The sequence below is a fragment of the Capra hircus genome, chromosome 3 (genome assembly GCF_001704415.2).
Source record: "Capra hircus breed San Clemente chromosome 3, ASM170441v1, whole genome shotgun sequence".
In the NCBI taxonomy this organism is placed as follows: domain Eukaryota; kingdom Metazoa; phylum Chordata; class Mammalia; order Artiodactyla; family Bovidae; genus Capra; species Capra hircus.
The window spans coordinates 8662395-8681895 of record NC_030810.1 but is presented as its reverse complement, the minus strand read 5'-3'; the positions used below and the strand labels follow the sequence as shown (position 1 = coordinate 8681895).

The following is a 19501-nucleotide window of genomic DNA, read 5'->3' as shown; positions in this document are numbered from 1 at the left end:
GAGAGTCCCCACTGCCCCACTGCCTCATCAGCGTCTGTCAGTGTTCTGGATTCTAGACTTTCTAATAGGTGTGTAGTGGTATCTTACTGCTTCTGTCTTCATTTGCATTTTTCAATGACCTGTGACGTAGAGCATCTTTTCATGTGCTTATTTGCCATTTTTATTCATATATCTTTTTCGGTGAGGTATCTGGTAAGGTTTAGCCCATTTTTAATCATATTATTTGTTTTCTTACTGTTAAGTTTTATACATTTGACTCTCCATATCTACATATTCAAGATCCACAGATTCAACCAACCTCAAATGGAAAATATGGTAAAAAAAGAACAAAAAATAAAATCCAGAAAGCTCCAAAATGCAAACTTGAATTTGCCCTGCACAGGCAACTATTTACATGGCATTTACATTGTATTAAGTATTGCAAGTAATCTAAAAGTTTTCAAAGCACACAGGAGGATGTTCTATGCAAATACTAGGCCATTCTGTATGAAGAACTTGAGCATCCTCGGATTTTGGCATCTTGTTATCTTTTGCAGAACAGCAATGTTTAATTTTAATGGTCTATCTTATCACCTGCTTTCTTCATGGATCTTGTCTTTGGTGTTGTATCTAATATTATATCATTATAATCGAGGTCATCTGAGTTTTCTCCTATGTGATCTTCTCCGAGTTTTATAATTTTACATTTACATTTAGGTCTGGGATCTATTTGAGTTCATTTTTGTGGAGGGTATAAAGTCTGTGTGTAGATTTATTTCTACACGTGGATGTCCAATAGTTCCAGCACCATTTGTTGAAAAGGCGCTCTCTGCTCCATTGTATTGCCTTCGCTCCTTTGTTAAGGATCAGTTGACTATATTAATATGGGTCTATTTCTGGACTTTTGATCTATTTGTCTGTTATGTCACTGACATCACACTGTCTTGATTAATGTAGCTCGCTAATAAGTCTTGACGTCTGGGAGTGTCAGTTCCCCAGACCTGTTCTTCAATACTGTGTTGGCTCTCCCAGGCCTTTTGCCTCCCCATATAAACTTTAGAGTCAGTTTGTCAATATCCACAAATAACCTGCTGGGATTTTGACTGAGTATTTGTTTTTTCCCGGACTTTGCCTTCTCAGCATCCCTTTCCAGACTAGACTCAGGAGTGAGGTCTGGGGACTGCTGTGTAGAGTTGAGGAGATGGAAACAGGAGGCTCCATAATAAGAAACCAGATGCACAAAATCTAGCCTCCCTCGCTCTTGTCCCCGTTTCTAGTGACCCCCAGTGGGCAGAGCAGTCTAGATGGAAGCTGAGAGCATAACTGCCGGACACCGCTTCCTGTTCCTTCCTGCAAGTCTTTCTTCGGTGTATGACTTGCCCTGACGGGAAACCACTGGAAAGAAGGGGCTGAGCCCTGCGTGACCACCTTCCTCTTCTCTCCATGCAGGCTCCACTTCCTGGTGTTCGACACGGAGGAGGTCCACGACGTTCTGCGCATCTGGGATGGGCCGGTGGAGAGTGGGGTCCTGCTGAAGGAGCTCAGTGGCCCGGCCCTGCCCAAGGACCTGCACAGCACCTTCAACTCCGTCGTTCTGCAGTTCAGCACCGACTTCTTCACCAGCAAGCAGGGTTTCGCCATTCAGTTCTCAGGTCTGTGCCTGCCTTCCACCACCTGCCTCCATCAGTCCTGCCTCGGCTCCCCGTCCCCCTCCCTCAGGTCCCCTCTTTCCACCATCTCTCCGCTCGGGTAAAGATGTTTGTTGAGCATCTGCTCCGTGCCTGGTTTATGGGCATTGCTGGTACTAACATCCGTGCTGAGCCTACTCTAAAGGGAAGACAGGCAGGCGAATAGACACTGCCATGCCAATCGACGAGTATGTGGAGAGAGAAGTGTGAACTACAGTGGTCACCTTGGAACATCAAGGAAGTTGTTCCAGGAAAGGCAATGCTCAAGCTTTGGCCCAAATGATGAGTAAAAGTTACGGAAGAATAGACAGTATTTCAAGGAGAGTGTGGTCAGTTATGACGTGGGTGTAGAGTTGCTGTGGAGTTGGACTTGCAGGATTCCTGGGTCCTTATCAGATGAGTAAGAGAGAAAAGGGCATCTTGGGTGTGAAGGGCATGTGAAGAGGAGCAGAGACAGGATCGTGGGCTTCAGATGTCGAGGGTTGTCCTTGGCTGAAACCTGGAGTGTGTGGAGGGAGGCAGGGCAGGAACAAGCTGACAGTGGTTGGGGCGCAGTCACGGAAGAACTGACCTGACACACCCCACTCTCTGATTCTTAGTTTAGCGCAGGTCTCAGTAGGGACTGGGAGCCAAATACGAGTAATCTAAATTCAATTACTTACGTACTGCGGTAGCCAAGGATGGAGGAGCGTCACAGAGAGCTACCAAAAATGGGCAGTGCTCAGACATCCGAGTCCCGATAAGAGCTCGTGTCTGTGCTGGTCCTGCCTCTCCTGCGATGCATCATCTCGTATCCTCTGAAGCGCCTCTTCCATCACTCACCTGCCTGCACGGGTGACTCCGCCTCTGTCTACGCTTATGTTTAGTATACAGCAGCTGTCTCATTACCATCTCCTTACTCCACGGTGGGTGTGAGGGGGTGGTTTCCATGGTGATGGCCAGAGCAAGGCTGTGTGGCACCTGGGCCGTGGCTTTGCCTCCACTTTCTCACCTGGTAGATAGATCAGCTAAGGGTGGTTGGGTATATCTCTAGCACCAGTAAGACTGTAATGGCATTACAGAGCCTACTTCCAGCTCTTTTAGGCATCTGTCTTCCCCATGGAGACCAGCATTTAGCAGTGTGGGGTGGGGGGCTGGCACACATGAGGGTCTCCAGGACCATGTTTCTATGTACTCAGTAATTTGCCCACTTAACATTCACGCCGGCTGCCAGCCTCATGAGAAATAGCTCCTTGTGGGATTCATTGGGAGTCTTCTTACTGGAAAGCCCGCACCCACTTATCCAGGGAGAGGAGGGCCCCTGGTGATCACCTAGTAACACCAAACTGACCTAAGATTAGAGTCCCACTGTGGGGCCACAAGAGTCATTTTAGATAAGCATTTCCCGACATCTGTCCCCATGAGGTCCATGGACAGATCATTGGTATTGCAGAAAAAGGAAGTCTGCCTGATCAAATTATGTCAGGAAGGTGCTTAGGTTGAGGCAGACCTAAAGAGATTATCTGTAATTTGGAGCCTCCGAGAACATCTGTTCTGCTAATGCAGATGAACTCTGAAGGTGTTGGGCAAGCCACAGTTCTCAAACATATTTAATCGTGCGTGACTTTTTCTAAGGCTATCTCAAAAGACTAGCATTTCATGAAACAAACTTTTGGAGATTGCTGGCATACGCCATAGAAAGCTCTCCCAGTAGCAAGGCAAGTGGAATGCTAAAGAGACAGCTCAGTCCATTCACTGGGGAAAGGAGAATTAGGAATAATTAAGCCAGATATGTATTTTCTCTGTGTTGAAGCTGATGGGTACGGTTTTGCAAAAGGCCCATCACTGTACTGGCAGATTTCCCCCACGGATTTGCGATATCTGACCTCCAGCGTGTCTTCAGGCTTGCCACGTGGGCTGGAGTCCCTGGGCGCCGTGAGCCATGCCTTCACCCAGCAGCTCCAGCTACTTTCTCACGCACTGCTCAGCTCATAGACGCTCTCTTCCTCCTTCATGGTTCATCTCAGATGCCGCTTCTTCCTAAGCTCCCCATTCAGAATAGATTGCTGTCACTCCTGGACCCCCAGCACTTCTGTTTCTTCAGCACATTGCCAATTCTAAGCACTCGGCCTTGCTGGGGACCTGGCCACCTACTTGCCAGCCCACAGGAAGCTCTTAGGGGGTGGGGGCCGCCTTGTGCCCCTCATCAGACTCCTGCAGCAGGAGCCCACTCACTACTCAGTAGACCACTGGGTACATGAAGACATCAACAATGGATGGCTTTCTCTTAACACAGGGTTTCCCTAGGCAAGTCACCCTGAGTATCACTTAGGTCCACAAAGAGAGGAGTGGGCAGAACTACCTGGTCTAGGCTCCAGCAAGGCCATGCCAACCTGGCCTGGCGTGCTGGTATACCCGAGGTTTGGGAAAGGTCACCTTCCCTGTTGCTGTCATCACTTAGCAAATACCAGCACTGCTCTAGGGAAGAGGGAACGGCTAACCCCACGTTAACGTTATCGTGTGTGTTTGACAGGGGATTGTACAGAAATGCCAGGGATGATTAGTGCAGGCTTGGCTTTATTGAGTAAACACGACTGTGTAACATCGAACATCCTGTCTGCACCACATGGATCCAGCCTCTCCCTGGGGGCTTTGCTGAGCAGCTCACATTCAGGAGCATTAAAGGGAGAAAGTGAAAATGAATAAAAAGTGAGAGGGAGCCCTGAAGGAGAGGCACGCATAATCACGGCCATCTATAGAGCCAGCACCACCCTAAACTCTCTGCGACATTATCTCTTATAATTTTCACAAAACCCATAAAGCACGGGCATCATCATTAATCCATGTTGTTGCAGATGTGGGCTGTGGGGACCAGAGAGGTTTCTCATACAAGGTCATCTAGAGTTAATAAGTAGAAGAGCCTGGGTCAAATTCCCTGTGTCTGATTCTGAAACCTAGGCCCTTAATCATCGCACTCCATTGCCTCCCCTGTATGGTCAGAACAGTGAGCTATTTTTCTTCCAGAGAATCATTTACATGTATATGCTGTAAAGCTGGAGTTGAAAGCTAAGTCTGTTTTTAATTGGGAAGGGAGAAGATTGGTTCTTGTTTGGCTTTATAAATAAATTCAGTAAGTGTCTGATGGTGATGGTTTGTTCATTTATTTATTCACCCAAGAAATATTTACTGAACACCACTGTGTGCCGGGTACCACTCTAGGCCCTGGAGATACAGCTGGAAGCAAAACAGCCAAGGTCTCTGTTCCCATCGTAATGCACAATGAGCTACAATAAAGAGGAAAACATGTGAACTAGCAAGATGATTACAGGTTGTGCTATGAAGGGAACACAGCATGGTAATACGACAAATTTGATGGAAAGGGGTTAAAGGGTAAGCCCAGAAGAAGGTGATCAAAGAAGCCTGTCTGAGGAGAGGATGTTGGAGCTGAAAACTGAATGACAAGACAGAGCTGGCATAGAAAGACCTATGGCAAGAGCATTCCAGGCAGAAGGGGTGGCAGGTGCAAAGGCCCTGGGGGCGGGGATGTCGGAGAGAGAGAACACTGGGCTGGCTGTGCTGGAGGGAGATTTTACAACTGTGGCTGAAACACAGCGATAGCAGATCGTTGAGGGTGTTAATGATTAAAGCTGGATCAAAGCAAAGGACAGGTTTTAATATGTGCTTTTGAAAGAGGAGACTTTAAGGTACCATAAACCAGGAGTCGGCAAGCTTTTTCTGTATAAGTCCAGGTGGTACATGTTTCAGGCTTTGTGGACCACGTGATCTCTGTCTTAACAACTCAACTCTGGCATCAGAGCATGAAACCAGCCATAAACAACATGTTTACAATTGAGCACCCCTGTGTTTCAGTAAAACTTTGTTTGCAAGAACAGGCACGCAGCCAGATTTGGCTGTGGGCCTCAGTTTTTTGTGTACTGTCAGGCACTCCAGCTCCAGGACCTTCCCATGCAATCCTAGACCTTATAATTAATGATATCAGTGTGTACAGTTGCCCTGGGCTTTTGCACCGAGTAACAGAAGAGAGTGGATGCATGTCCCAAGAGATCTGGAGGATGTAGAAAGCATAAACTCTCTCTAAGTCCTCCTGGTTTGCTTAACAATTAATGTGGGAACTACCCTGGTGACCCAGTGGTTAGTTCAGACTTTGCCTACCAATACAGGGGGTGTGGGTTTGATCCCTGATCCAGGAGCTAAAACCCCACATGCCTCATGGCCAAAAAGCATAAAACAGAAGCGGCCTTGTGACAAATTCAATAAAGGCTTTAAAAAATGGTCCACATGTTTAAAATCTTCTTTAAAAAAAGAACTACTGTGAATTTTACATTTTATTCCATAATAAATTTGTTTGTTTTCATGTAAAAGTTATTTTTCCCAGAATTTCTGAGAAAAAATGACTCTCCAAGCCAATGACTGTATTGATCCTGTGTGCCCCAGAGTCCCCTATTCCCAGGGCCTGCCGAGTACAGTCTATGCACCGGGACACAGGCGGGGACCCTGGAAGAGCAGGGGCTGATGCGGCTGCCCCAGAACCCTCTCTCTGGGCTTCCTCTCATACTCTTTCCTTTGGTGTGTTTTCTCACCTGCATTTTGTCCATTTATTCCTTCAGTCGTGCTTTTATTCATTTGTTCCTCCTTTCCATCATTTATTTGATGTTTGCTTTTAAAATAAACGGGCTTCTCTATATTATGCTGTCTGATATTAGACTACAAATATCTCCCAAATTCCTAGGTCTATTGAATTTTTAAAACATTCCAGCTAGTAATGTTTATTTTGAACTCTACCATGCCACTTGCTGTAAACACCAGATTTCTCTCTGTTTCAGTCTGATGAGTGATGGGTTGGTTGCCATGCAAGGGAGAATATGACCTTCGTCTGACCTTAGTAACTCCAGCATCTTCTCAACCACGACTCAGCGTGCAGGCAGGCCAACTCCCAAACTCCCTCGCAGACCTTTCTGATTGCATTATTAGAGTTTATTCTTAATTACCTTGTCACTCCCTCATACGGACCATGTTAGCGACATTTTGCAGAATTGGAAAGCTCCCTGTAACAAGGCTTGTGTCGTTAAATCAAATTGAACTCAGTTCTACTGCCGTAGCAGGGCAGTTATGCTTAACTCGTAGCATAGTGTCTCATGACAGACGGACGACAGTGATGGTGAAGTTACGGGTAGAACAGGTGACGGGCAGGAGCAGTGGTGGAGGTGGCAGGAACGGGCGTGAGAACAGAGGTGGTGGCATTGCTGCTGCAGCTGCTGATACTGGCGGGAGGCGATGGAAACTCTGGCAGAGACCTTGGCGATGGAAATGTGGCATCAGTGAGCGTGGGGAGCTGGGAGCCTCGCTGTCTGGCAGACACCTAGGCAACTTTCTCCTCTGTTTTCTTCTCCCAGTGTCCACAGCAACATCCTGCAACGACCCTGGGATCCCCCAGAATGGGAGCCGCAGCGGCGACAGTTGGGAAGCCGGCGACTCCACGGTGTTCCAGTGTGACCCCGGCTACGCGCTGCAGGGAAGCGCGGAGATCAGCTGCGTGAAGATCGAGAACAGATTCTTCTGGCAGCCCAGCCCGCCGACCTGCATCGGTAGGGAGCAACTGCAGTGTGACCCCCGCTCTCTGGTCCCACCACTTGTATCCTCCAGGTCTCCCAGACCCTTAAGTGGCAGCTGCATTTGGAGTCTGTCCAGGAGAGTCAGAATAGCTGAAAGTAGCAGAAGCCTCCACATTTACTCTGCTTTGCCTGCATATGTACAGACACACACACACACACACTCACAGTCATACACTCACACCCTGTGTCTGTGCGTGTGCTGTGCGTACTAAGTCACTTCAGACGTGTCTAACTCCTTGTGACCTTATGGACTGCAGCCTGCCAGGCTCCTCTGCCCATGGCATTCTCCAGGCAAGAATGCTGGAATGGGTTGCCGTGCCCTCCTCCAGGGGATCTTCACCACCCAGGGATCAAACTTTATGTCTCTTCCATTTGCAGGTGGGTTCTTAACCACTAGCACCACGTGGGAAGCCTCACTCACACTCTACACACTACAAATTCTTTCCATTCCAAAATGGTCCCCAAATTTTCTGTTTGTCCCTTTTCTCCTGGCCCAATCCATATAGACTGGGAGGAGGACCATGGGTCACCTTGGGTAACAAGGGTCCCCAGGTTCTGAAATGACCCTTCTATTACCTGAAGCACTGGGAGGGCACTCACAGGCCTGGATGTAAAGGGAAGACCTTTGCTCTTCTTCACAAGGAAATGATTGCTTACGTGGCTTTTGGTTCTCCAGCTCTGTCCTTAACCCTTAGATTTTCCCACTCGACAGATAAAGAAGTGGAGGGTCTGCAGTGTGTCCAAGGTCACGTAGCTCGTGCAGGTTGGGGCCTGAGTAATCAGTCCCGCTCTCTGGCTCCTGAAGGGTGGGAGGAGGAAGGAACTTGAAAGGAGAGGAGGACAGGAAAGAAAGAGAAATCGATAGAAACAGACATTCCAGGGCCACATGGCTCTTTTCCTCAGGCAAAACACAGAGTGTAGCTCTGTACTGTGTCGCCAATGGATGGTAGGTGAGACCAGGAGTCCTGGGCTCCTTCCTGCATGCAGGCCCATACTGGACGTTTCCTCACCAACCTCACTTAGCTTTCCCTGCAGCTCTCTGTAGTGAGCACCATCCCCTCATCTTACAGTAGAGGAAACTGAAACTTGAGAACTTTGAATATCTTGTCTCAACTCAGAGCCAGGATACAGCAGTGCCAAGAGTCACCCCCACATCAGCCTGAACGCGACGCCTTTCACGCTGCTGACGCCCAGCCCAGAGTGGTTTCCAGGGACTTCCTGAGATGCTCCCCAGCAGTGCCCACCCCAGTGATGCCCAGCCCCCTCTTTGCATGCAGCCTCAGTGGGAGGTGCCGTCCAGGCAGCTGAGGACTGGCCTTTGCCGGCCGTGCCCTGCGGCCTGGCGTTGATGGCGAGCACTGGGTGCTGACCCTCGGTGGCAGCGAGGACTCACATGGGTGTGTGTGGCAGGAGCTCAGTGCAAGTGCCGTGGACAGGAAGGCGAGGCCTGGGTTTCAGAGCCCGCTCGCTTGTCAACTGCAGCTGCGATCCACCGAGAGAGAGCAGAGGATATTGAAGAAGACAGGTCGGGGGGGTTCGGGGCTTTGCTGTTTACTAGTTCAGTGGCTGCGGGGAAATTGCTTCAACTCTCTGACCCTCGGTCTCCTCATCTGTAAAGTGAAGGTAAACACGCTTCCCTCGTGGCGTTGTGGGTGGGGCAGCACTAACCCTGACCTCAAGAAATAGTCACTTCTCTCCTTCTGTCCTCTCTTCCTCCTTCTTCCTTCCGCTCTCCTTCCTTCCCTTCTTTGTTCTCTTCTTTCACGTTTCTTGGACTCCCTTCCCTTTCCCGAACCAGACTTCCATCCGGTGGAGGGAATTCTAATGAGGCGAGGGGGATGAGGGGGTCAGACGACCTCTGAGGCGCCGTCCAAATTCAGCCTTGTCTCAGGCTGGGATTCCTTCAGTTTGTCTTTCGGAAAAGAGGGTCCTGACACAAGGCTGCCCCGGCTGGAGCAGGGGGAGGCCCCGAGCTGAGCCAGCGAGAGCAGTGCATGTGTAGCCGGCAGGGCAGAGAGGTTAATTTGGCTTTCATTACCCATTCTCCTCTGCTTGGCGTGGGGAAATGTTCCTCGCAACTAAATGAGCGTCTGCCTCTTCTGGAAATGACAAGCCCCTCCTCATTTCCAGCTCCCTTGGCCGTCTGCCAGGATGGGTCTGGCTGGCCTTCATGCCCTTTCATTATAGGGAGGAAGCAAAGGAAGGTAACAAGCGTTTGTGAGCATCCTCCCCACCATAGGCTCTGGGCTGGATGTGGCTGCTGCTGCTGCTGCTGCTAAGTCACTTAAGTCGTGTCCGACTCTGTGCGACCCCATAGACAGCAGCCCACCAGGCTCCCCCATCCCTAGGATTCTCCAGGCAAGAACACTGGAGTGGGTTGCCATTTCCTTCTCCAATGCATGAAAGTGAAAAGTGAAAGCGAAGTCGCTCAGTCATGTCCGACTCTTCACGACCCCATGGACCGCAGCCCACCAGGCTCCTCCATCCATGTGATTTTCCAGGCAAAAGTACTGGAGTGGGGTGCCATCGCCTTCTCCATGGATGTGGCTACATTTTCATGAATGAAATCACTGTGCAGTGAGTTTAGAGCTTGGGTTCTGGATTCCAGCTGCCTGGTTCAAGTCAGCTTCACGAGGACAGGCTGTGTGGCCTTAGACATATCATACCATCTCCCTATGCCTCAGTTTCCTGCCCTGTAAAGCAGGGAATATAATAGTACCCAGCTCCTGGGGTTGTTTGGAGAATTGAATAAGCTAATGCTATAAAGCGCTTAGAGCCATGCCTGGTTCATAGTAAACACTATGTATGTCAGAGGCCTTTATAGACATTATTCTTTAAATTTTATTGTATAGATAAGAAAACAGGAGCTCAGGGAGGTGGGATAGCTTTGCCCAAAGTCACAACTAGGAGGAGGCCAGGTCAAAATTTGAACCCAGGACTGTATAATGTCAAGGTCAATGGTCTTTTCCACAGCTCTCACCCCTCGATACAGCTGGCCCACTTTTCAGCCACCTGGAGTGACCAGTGCCTGTCTCCCCGACTCACACCTGGCCATGGTGGTTCACAAGATCAAGCCTGGATCTGAGGGCAGAGCCTGTCTTCTGTCTCTAACTCATAGTGGGAAGTGGACAGGGCCAGAGTGAGGCTGTGCCCAGGGTTGGAAGGGAGACCTGGCTCCTGGGTCCAGCTTGGCATCCCAAGCCCAGCCCTGAGTACCGACTCGACAGGATGGGGTGCCCCTGGCTTGTCGCCAAGGCTTCATTTAATCTCCAGCAGCTCAGCTGTCCTCCTGGCCAATACCTGGGCCTAGAAGGGGAAGGCAGAGAAGGCAATGGCAACCCACTCCAGTACTCTTGCCTGGCAAATCCCATGGATGGAGGAGCCTGGTAGGCTGCAGTCCATGGGGTCGCTAGGAGTCAGACACGACTGAGCAACTTCACTTTCACTTTTCACTTTCATGCATTGGAGAAGGAAATGGCAACCCACTCCAGCGTTCTTGCCTAGAGAATCCCAGGGACGGGGGAGCCTGGTGGGCTGCCGTCTCTGGGGTCGCACAAAGTCGGACACGACTGAAGCGACTTAGCAGCAGCAGCAGCAGCAGCAGAAGGGGAAGGGGGACTTTGTGCCCCTCAACCAGCCCCACCCGAGCGGCAGGACCTGACCACCCTGCAGGTGCAGCATCCCAGGAGTCCAGCCACAGCCTTGAGAACAACTGGCCAAGAGCGACAAGGCCCACGCCGGGGTCCTGGGTGGGAAGCAGATGCCTGACTGCCTGATATTGGGGGGCCATCACGCAGGGAGCTGGGGCAGAGCAGGGCCTCAAACCCAAATAGACTGAGAGCATTTGGGGGGTTGGTGGAAAAATAGGGGGAGTGGTTTTGAAATATGCAGATTCACCTCATCTGTGCAAACTTACGGGAAGGAACCTCTGGGCTGTGAAGGACGGTGGAGCCTGGTAGCCCTTCCCCTAGCGGAGGGAGCACTGGGAAGATGCCCCAGGAGCTGGGACCACTGCCCCGAGCAGAGTTTTCTGCTCTTCCTGGCAGTACCACTGTGTTTCCACAGGTGTCCGCTGGAGTGTGTCTGGTACTCAAGTTGGGACTTGAGAAATACTTCCCACAAGAAAAAGCCCACACTACTCATGACCCCTCAGGTTTTCTGTTCAGCCACATTAGGGCTTTAATGGCCTCATCCGAAGACCTACCATTTTTTAAAGAGACCCCGTTGGGGATTGATCCAGCCCTTTAGGCTCACCCCTCGTAAAAGCTGCACTGAGGCAGCAAAGCTTAGTTCTGGGACAAGCAAATGGCTGCTCTGAAGTCCAGTCCTGGATGTACCCTCAGTTCCCACCTCCACATCCTGCCCTGGCCCTTCTGCAGGCTCACTGCTTGCCTACTCTACCGCCAACCTTGTGGTACCCTGAGGTTTTCAGACCAAGCCATGTCTGCAGTCTCAGCCATCTTTTCCTGTTAACATCCCCATACAACCTCCCAACCTTCACTGTATCAGACCCTCATGCTATGGTCCAATAACCCAGCCCTTTGGGGGAGAACCAGATTCAGGATCTGGGACTTGCCCCCAGCAAGGGCTCCAGATGAGCAGCTTGCTATATTCCCGGCCACCTTCCCACCACCACCCCCCCCCCACCTGCTGGAAAGGCCTGTCATCTCAGGGGAGGGGGACCACAGTGGACTAATTGGGGATTTGTAATATTTCCATACAACGGAGGAGCACATGCTCTCTTGGACAAAGGCCGCTGAGAAAATTGGAAGGTATCTGCAGCCCCACGCAGGTGCCAAGAGCGCTGGCAGCATAGGCGCCCAGGCACCCTTGGCAGACACACATGGTTGTTTTCTGCTCCTCCTGACACCGAGTGCACTGGGATTAGTGGTAAATAACCCATAAAGCTCAACCGGAAGTGGGATCTGCTGCCTTGAAAGGAGACCGAGTATTTCATACGTCTGAAAGCCTAGTAATGGCTTCATACATGGACGAGGTCCAGTATGCCACGTGCTTGCACAGACATCTCCCGAATCTTTACAACCGCTCCATGAAAGAGGTGTTACCTCTGCGAAAGAGGAGGGACACTGAGGTCTAGAGAGGTTAAATAAACTCCCTGAGGTCACACAGCCAGGAAGTGGCAGAGCCAGGTATTTTGACGTTGTTGTTTAATAGCTTAGCGAGGTGAATTCCCTATAACATAAAATTAACCATTAGAAAAGGACATCTCGGTGGCGTTTAGTGCTCTGACAATGTTGTGCGAGCCCCTCCTTTCTCCAGTTCCAAACAGCTCCATCACTTTAACGTGAGACCTCACCCCCATGGCACGCCACCCTCCCCTGAGCCCCTGGAACCAAGTTCTAACAGGCCGATCAGATGCAGTCCCTCCTCTTCCAGCGCTGGTGGAAAGGTGACCAGGTGCCAGGGACAGCCTCACCCTTGTCTTCCTCTCTCCTCAGCTCCCTGCGGGGGAGACCTGACAGGACCATCAGGAGTCATCCTATCACCAAATTACCCAGAACCCTACCCGCCGGGCAAGGAGTGTGACTGGAAGGTGACCGTCTCGCCAGACTATGTCATCGCCCTGGTATTTAACATGTATGTACCTTTCCCCCGGGTGGGAGACGGAGGGCTCAGCGTAGGTCGGGGTGCAGACCTGGGTCCAGGTGAGCGTACATCGGGCCTGTGTGAGCAGGACTCCATTCCAGGGGAAGTGAACGGGTCCAGAAGAGGAGAGACACCAGCATTCCCTGAACATCTCCTGTGTGCCGGGCACTGTGCGCTGTGGCTTCATACCTAGTATTCTCGTATACGATCCTTGTGCTCAGCCACTCAGTCGTGTCTGACTCTTTGCAACCCTTAGGACTGCAGTCCGCCAGGCTCCTATGTCCATGGGATTTCCCAGGCAAGAATACTGGAGGGGGTTACCATTTCCTCCTCCGGGGGATCTTCCCAACCCAGGGATCGAATCCACGTCTCCTGCATTACAGGCAGATTCTTTACCACTGAGCCAGCTGGGAAGCCCTATTTAATCCTTATGATAATTTATAAAGTAGCTATTATTCTTGATTTCTCTCTCTTTTTTTTTTAAACCTCTGAAGATGCCAAGATTCAGAAATGGGTCGTTTTGCCCCTGCTCTTCTGAATTCTCCCCCTCTGCTCTCACCAGCTTCTTCTACCACCCTCTCCAGTTTAGGAACAGCCCAGGAATCTCTTAGCCACTCCCCCACCAAGCTCCAACACTATCTCCTTGATTTCTTTTAGAAGCAAACTCTTCATAAGAATTGTCTCTGTTTTCCTCTCCTTTCCTCACCTCTTGTTCACTCTCAAATCGCTGACATCCGGTTTCTGACTCCCTGCTTCCACTGGCAACTCCTCTGCACTCCTGGCTGCCAAACCAAGCTGCACTTTCCACCCTTGTCCAACCACATCTCTTTATCACTCCCTGTATCCTTCTCCTGCTTTTGCCTTTGGCTTTGTGGACTTACCCCCTCTGGCTCTCCAGCTTCTTCTGCGAGTTTCTGGATTATTTCTCATGCCCCTCGCCCTGGGCCAGGCTCTGTCACAGGCCCCTCTGTCTGCCTGCCACACCTCCTCCCTGGACAAGCTCGTCCACTCCAACACTTCACTCACCTCTTGTAAACTGGAGACTCCAGTCTGCCGTCCACGCAGACTCTCTTGTGGGCTGCGGGCTCCATAGCCAGCTATTGAACGGTCTCTGTCTGATACCTGCAGGCTTCATGATCACAACACATACAGAACTAAGCCCCTTGCTTCTCCCCCAGCTGATCAATATTCTGAAAATTGGGGGCGACCACACTGTCCATTTTCACTGCTTCTTCTGCTAGTGGCCAAGGCATAGAGCCTCAGCTGTGCTAACCTTCGCTTTCCCCTCTTCTCTATCCTCCCAGCTACTGTCTTGGTTGATGCCCTTACTGCTTCCTGTCTAGATTACTGCCTCAGGCTCCTAACTGGTTCCTCTGCCCCATCTTGCCTTCTGTGCCAATCTCATCTCTAGCTCGGTGTCGGAGTGATGCTGTCACTGGAAAACGCTGAAATATGCACCTCATTTACCATTTTAACACACAATGATATACTACTCAGCAGTAAAAGGGAATGAGCTACTGACACGTGCAGCAACGTGGGTGAGTCTCAGAAATATCGCACTGAGCGACAGAAGACAGACACACATGAGTACATAAAGTATGATTCCACTTGAATGAAGTTTTAGAATCAGCAAAACCAATCTACAGTGATAAAAAGTCAGTTCAGTGGTATCTTCTGGGGGTGGGGAAGATTGATTGAGAAGGCACCCGCCCCCCGCCCGGGAACTTTGGGGGATGGTGAAAACCTTGGGTCTTGATAGACACATGTCAAAACTGAAGGAGTGGTATCCTTAAGAGCTGATCATTTCAGCATGTATAAAGTATACCTCGGTTTAAAAACAAAGATAGAAACAGATATATCCCTTGTTTTTTAATACTTCAAAGTCTTCCTCTTCTCTGTAAGAGGGAGACATTGTTTTCGGTTTTAATTTGGGGGTGGGGAGGAGTTGTTTGTTTGGGGTTTTTATTTTTGGTCCTGTCTTTTGAGTTTCATTCCAAACCATCTGGCCCCGGCCTGCCTTTCCCCTTAGTTCCTCAACCCGGTCCTAACCCTGAGCTCCAGCCAGACTGAGCTACTCACAGTTGCCAAGACTATTTCATACTTCGTGACTTTGCTTCTGCTCATCCCCTCACTGTGACTTCCTTTCTCCTCCTTGTCCAATCACCGAGGATCTTCTAAGGCCCCGGCACAAACTTCTCTCCCATCCTCCCTGATGAGCTCGGTGCTGTGTTCCCACTAGCCTGCACAGACTTTAGACTTTGTTGTCTTCACGTCCGTCACTGCCTTCAAATCCAGAACCATCTTGAAGAAGGGATGGTGTCTGACATGCCTGCGTCCTGGGCATCTTGTACAGTGGCCGGCATACTGGGGGTGCTCAGATAAAACCCCATGGTTGCAGAGACACGGGGGCAGATGGAGGGCTTTTGGAAATGAATCCAAACTGACTCACTCCCAAACCCTTCCTCAGTGACCTTTGAAAGAGCAGGTGGAGCAACTGAACTATGGGGGCGAGAAGGCCATACCACCCAGCCATGGGGGGTGACCCTGTAACTGACAGCCGTGTGAGAGGGCGCTGTGCAGGAGGGAGACCAGTGCGTGTGTGACTCCACGTCTAGCCCTCCCAGACCCCCGGTCTCTCTGCCAGCTCTGTCCCCACCTATGTCCTAGATAGTAAATGGCCTCCTGTCTCTGCCATGTCTTAAAGGGTAGAAGCACCATTTGGTTCTCAGTCCAGCCAAGTGGAGGATCTAAATATCCCAACCCTGGGCTGTGAACACGTTGGCATCAGACTGCTGTTCTCCACAAACCCATTTACTTCTGTGGTTTCCATCTTGGCATCTTGGTTGGCACCAGTCGCCTTTGCTGGGTGTATGCCTGAGAGTGGAGGTGCTGCACTGTAGGGCGGGCACAGGTTCTGGTCTAGCAGATACTGCAGGACGGTCTCCCCAAGCGGTTGAACCAATTCACACCCCCGCCGGCAGGAGGTGAGCGTTCCAGCGGCTCCACATTCTTGCCGGTCCTTGGTATTTCCCCTCATTTTCACTCAAGCCATTTCAGTAGGATAAATGACACTCAAGAACTCTAAGTTTCAATTTGCTAAGCTAAGAAGGTTTGTAAAATGGGTTGTTGTTTTTTTCTAGACCAGGGTCAGGATTGCTTAGAAAGAGACACACCTGGGGGAGCCAGGATTGGGGTGAGCTGAAAACTGGCTGGGGGATGGGGGGAATGAATGAAGCGAGGGTCCCTCATGAGAGCGAGCCCCTTCCTGCCAGTGAATGGCTCCCTGAGTGCCTCTCACCCCTCAGAAAAGTAGGTGCAGCTTAGGACAGTGTAAAGAATAATAGAGGCATATAAGAGGCCTGGCTTCTGGGTCTGTGGGTTCTGACCCCTCGATGTGTAGAGCTGATAACTGATTTTCCCTTCTGTGCACGGTGTAGTGAATATAGACAGCAACGTTGTGTTATAATCATCAAACTTGCTAATAGGCTAGATCTTAATTATTCCAACCACTAAAGAGAAGCGATAATTATATGATATGACAGAGGTGCTAATTATCGCTACAAAGGAAATCATATAACAATATATAAATGTAGTCAATCAGCATGTTGTACCCCTCAAATTTATATGCCATGTCAAATATAGTTCAATTTTTTAAAACACCTTTTTTAAAAAAAGAGGGTGTTAGGCTTTTGGCTCCAGCTTTCTGGACCCTGATGCTAGAATCTGGCGGCTCTGTCCAAGCCTGCCTTGTCCATCTTCTCTCTCATTGGGAGGTCAGGGCGGGGGGTTGGGGGTGGGGCAGGGTTCATCCTTCCATCCCTGCCAGGAGGTCTCTGGGATTGGGCACCAGGAGGCTGGAGGACTTGCTGTGGGGGGGGGGGCGGGGGCCGTCCTTTGGTTGAGCCCGAGGCTGGGTACCAGCCTTTATGTGACCTCAGCGGGGTGGGGTCGGGATGTGTTTGTTCCCCAGCTTTAACTTGGAGCCTGGCTATGACTTCCTCCATATCTACGACGGACGGGACTCTCTCAGCCCCCTCATAGGAAGCTTCTACGGCTCCCAGCTTCCCGGCCGCATCGAGAGCAGCAGCAACAGTCTCTTCCTTGCCTTCCGCAGCGATGCTTCAGTGAGCAACACCGGCTTTGTCATCGACTACACCGGTAAGGGGCCGGGGGAGGCAGAGACAACGTGGGCAGGGCCAACCACACCTGGCCAGGGATGGGGGCGGCGCAGTGTGGCGAGGAGAAGGTTGGACGGGGTCACGGGGAGCCTGCTGCCACCTGAAGAGCCCCTGCCTTTCTGTGGCCCTGGGGTGGGCCCTCACACCCAGCTGCCCCAGGCCCAGGAGGAAAGGGGCCTCGCTTTCCTCCTGCACCTGCTTTTGACATCACTACTCCCACTTACTCTCTTTTCTACGGGGTCAAGTCTAGATCTTCTTCAGTCTCATAACTTCAGCCCAAGCGGTCAGCTGGCATCTTCAAGGCCACGCCCCTGCTTTTGCTGAGGGTTCTGACGTGAGGCTCAGTCTCCCTCTCTACCCCAAAGCCTCCCACCCTCCTGGATAAACGCAGGGCCCACCCGAGTCCTGGGGTCACAGTGCCTGGATCTCTGTCCCAGGGCCGCTCCCTGGCCATCCTCTGGCACCGTGTCATAAACTGGACACTTTCTGACACTTTTTTTCATCCAATTTTTATTTTATATTGGAGTACAGTTGATTTACAGTGCTGTGTTAATATCAGGTGCACAGCAAAGTGATTCAGCCACCCATATATGTGGGTCCATTCCCTATCAGACTCTCCTCCCATGTAGGTCACTACGGAATGACACCTTTTGATCACATTTTCTGGTCCCTCCAGCTATCCCATCCTTTTGTTCTCATTCCGCTTTTGGATTAATGAAAGCAAGCTGAAGGGTATGGGGGTCGAGCCAAGGTCAGCAGATTTTTTTTTCTTGAATGGCCAGACAGTAAATAGTTCAGGTTTGTGAGCCATGCAGTCTATATCACAGTTCCTCCGTGCTACTGATGCCACTATAGCACAAAAGCAGCCAAAGATGGAACAGAAAGGAATGGGCAATGGCTGTGTTCGCATAAAAATCTGCTCACGGACACAGGCCTCGGTCCCTGCTCGGGCAAGAGCATTGACGTCAGATCAACCAGGTACAGGGCTCGTGTTTGCTCCTTAAGGACTCATTGACCAGAGACGCATGACTGTCCTTTGTTACCCAAGTGCCACTGACTGGACTGTTTCCATGTTCACCTCTTGTTGTTGTTGTCCTGTTGCTCAGGCGTTTCTGACCCTTTGCGACCCCATGAACTGCAGCCCGCCAGTCTTCCCTGCCCTTCACTGTCTCCCAGAGTTTGCTCAAACTCAAGTCCGCTGAGTTGATGATGCCATCCAGCCATCTCATCCTTTGTCACCCCATTCTCCTCCCGCCCTCAGTCCTTCCCGGCATTTACATGGCAAATCACCAGCCACAGGTGTTTGTTTCTGCAAAAATCCCCGGGTCAATAGTGTGTATGGCCTGGAGCAAGTTATTTAACCTCTCCAAAACTCTATTTCTGCATCGACAAATGATGATTCCTACCGCACAGAACCGTCCTTGACGAATCCGTGCATGAAAGCCCAGGTCTGGGGCCTGGCACCTTGCAAACATTCTGTAATATTCCAGTCGCAGCAGCAGCAGGAGACACATTCCAGGTTCTCGGGTACTTCACTTTCTTCTACTCCGTTATTCTCTTTTTGACCTTTTCTTTTTCTCTAATGATCCCAGGCCCCATTATCCAGATCCTAGCTCCATCTTGTGCTTGATTTGTGAACTTGGTTAGATATTCTCTCTCGGAACCCATTTCTCCAGCTATACAGTGGTGATCATAATAGTTATGTTGCAGAAGGTTAAATTAAAAGATATTTTATACATATAAATGAAATGTAGGAAGATAGTGCCCAGGATGGACTAAGTACTCGGTAGATACTCTAGAGATGATGGATTTTGTTATTGCTACTGTAACCCAAGTTGCACCAGACTCATCAGCCTATGTGTACAAATGGGGTCACAGTACCAGTTAAAAATTTAAAAAGTTCCTGGCTCACGTCCCCCACTTGTTTAATGTGGGACCTCAGCAACCTTTTAAAGTGTCCCTTCATTAAATATTTGTGGCAACTCCTGGGAATAGTTCACACGAGCTCACAAATAATCCTAATCATAATAGTGGGTAACTTGGTCGTCTGCCAACAGCCAGCAGTGTCCTGAGCAGTCCGCATCCACTGACTCACCGAAATCCTCGGAAGTCTCAGTCGCCTGCTATGTGACAGATACAATTCTCGAAGGTGCTTGGGGCACAGGTTAGAGAAAGTTTTGCCTGTGGTCGTCTTTCCTCGTGGGACTGGCCTGGATTCTCTGCCATCCTGTCTTCCTCTCGATAACCACCATTCGGTAAACCTCCTGCCCTCAGTCGCCACATGCCGATGTCAGAACGAACGCAGTCACAAGTTGTGGAGCGCTAGCCGGAGGCGTGTCTTAGGTTCAGCCGGGACCCCCGTTGCTCCGCCCACCACCGTCCTCCCTGCCGTGTCATCATCTCCACCCTTTATTATTCATCCCTTTAGTTACACTTT

The 19501-nt window shown here is 50.4% G+C and overlaps 1 protein-coding gene across 1 annotated transcript in view; it reads left to right on the top strand.

The window, feature by feature from the left end:
* The window catches only part of CSMD2 (CUB and Sushi multiple domains 2), a 616901-nt gene that overhangs the window by 453185 nt on the left and 144215 nt on the right, over nucleotides 1-19501 (top strand). The window contains exons 26-29 of the mRNA XM_018046480.1: nucleotides 1429-1631; nucleotides 7061-7252; nucleotides 12739-12877; nucleotides 16857-17044. Coding sequence (XP_017901969.1) covers nucleotides 1429-1631; nucleotides 7061-7252; nucleotides 12739-12877; nucleotides 16857-17044 — 722 coding nt within the window. The remainder of the gene's footprint in view (nucleotides 1-1428; nucleotides 1632-7060; nucleotides 7253-12738; nucleotides 12878-16856; nucleotides 17045-19501) is intronic.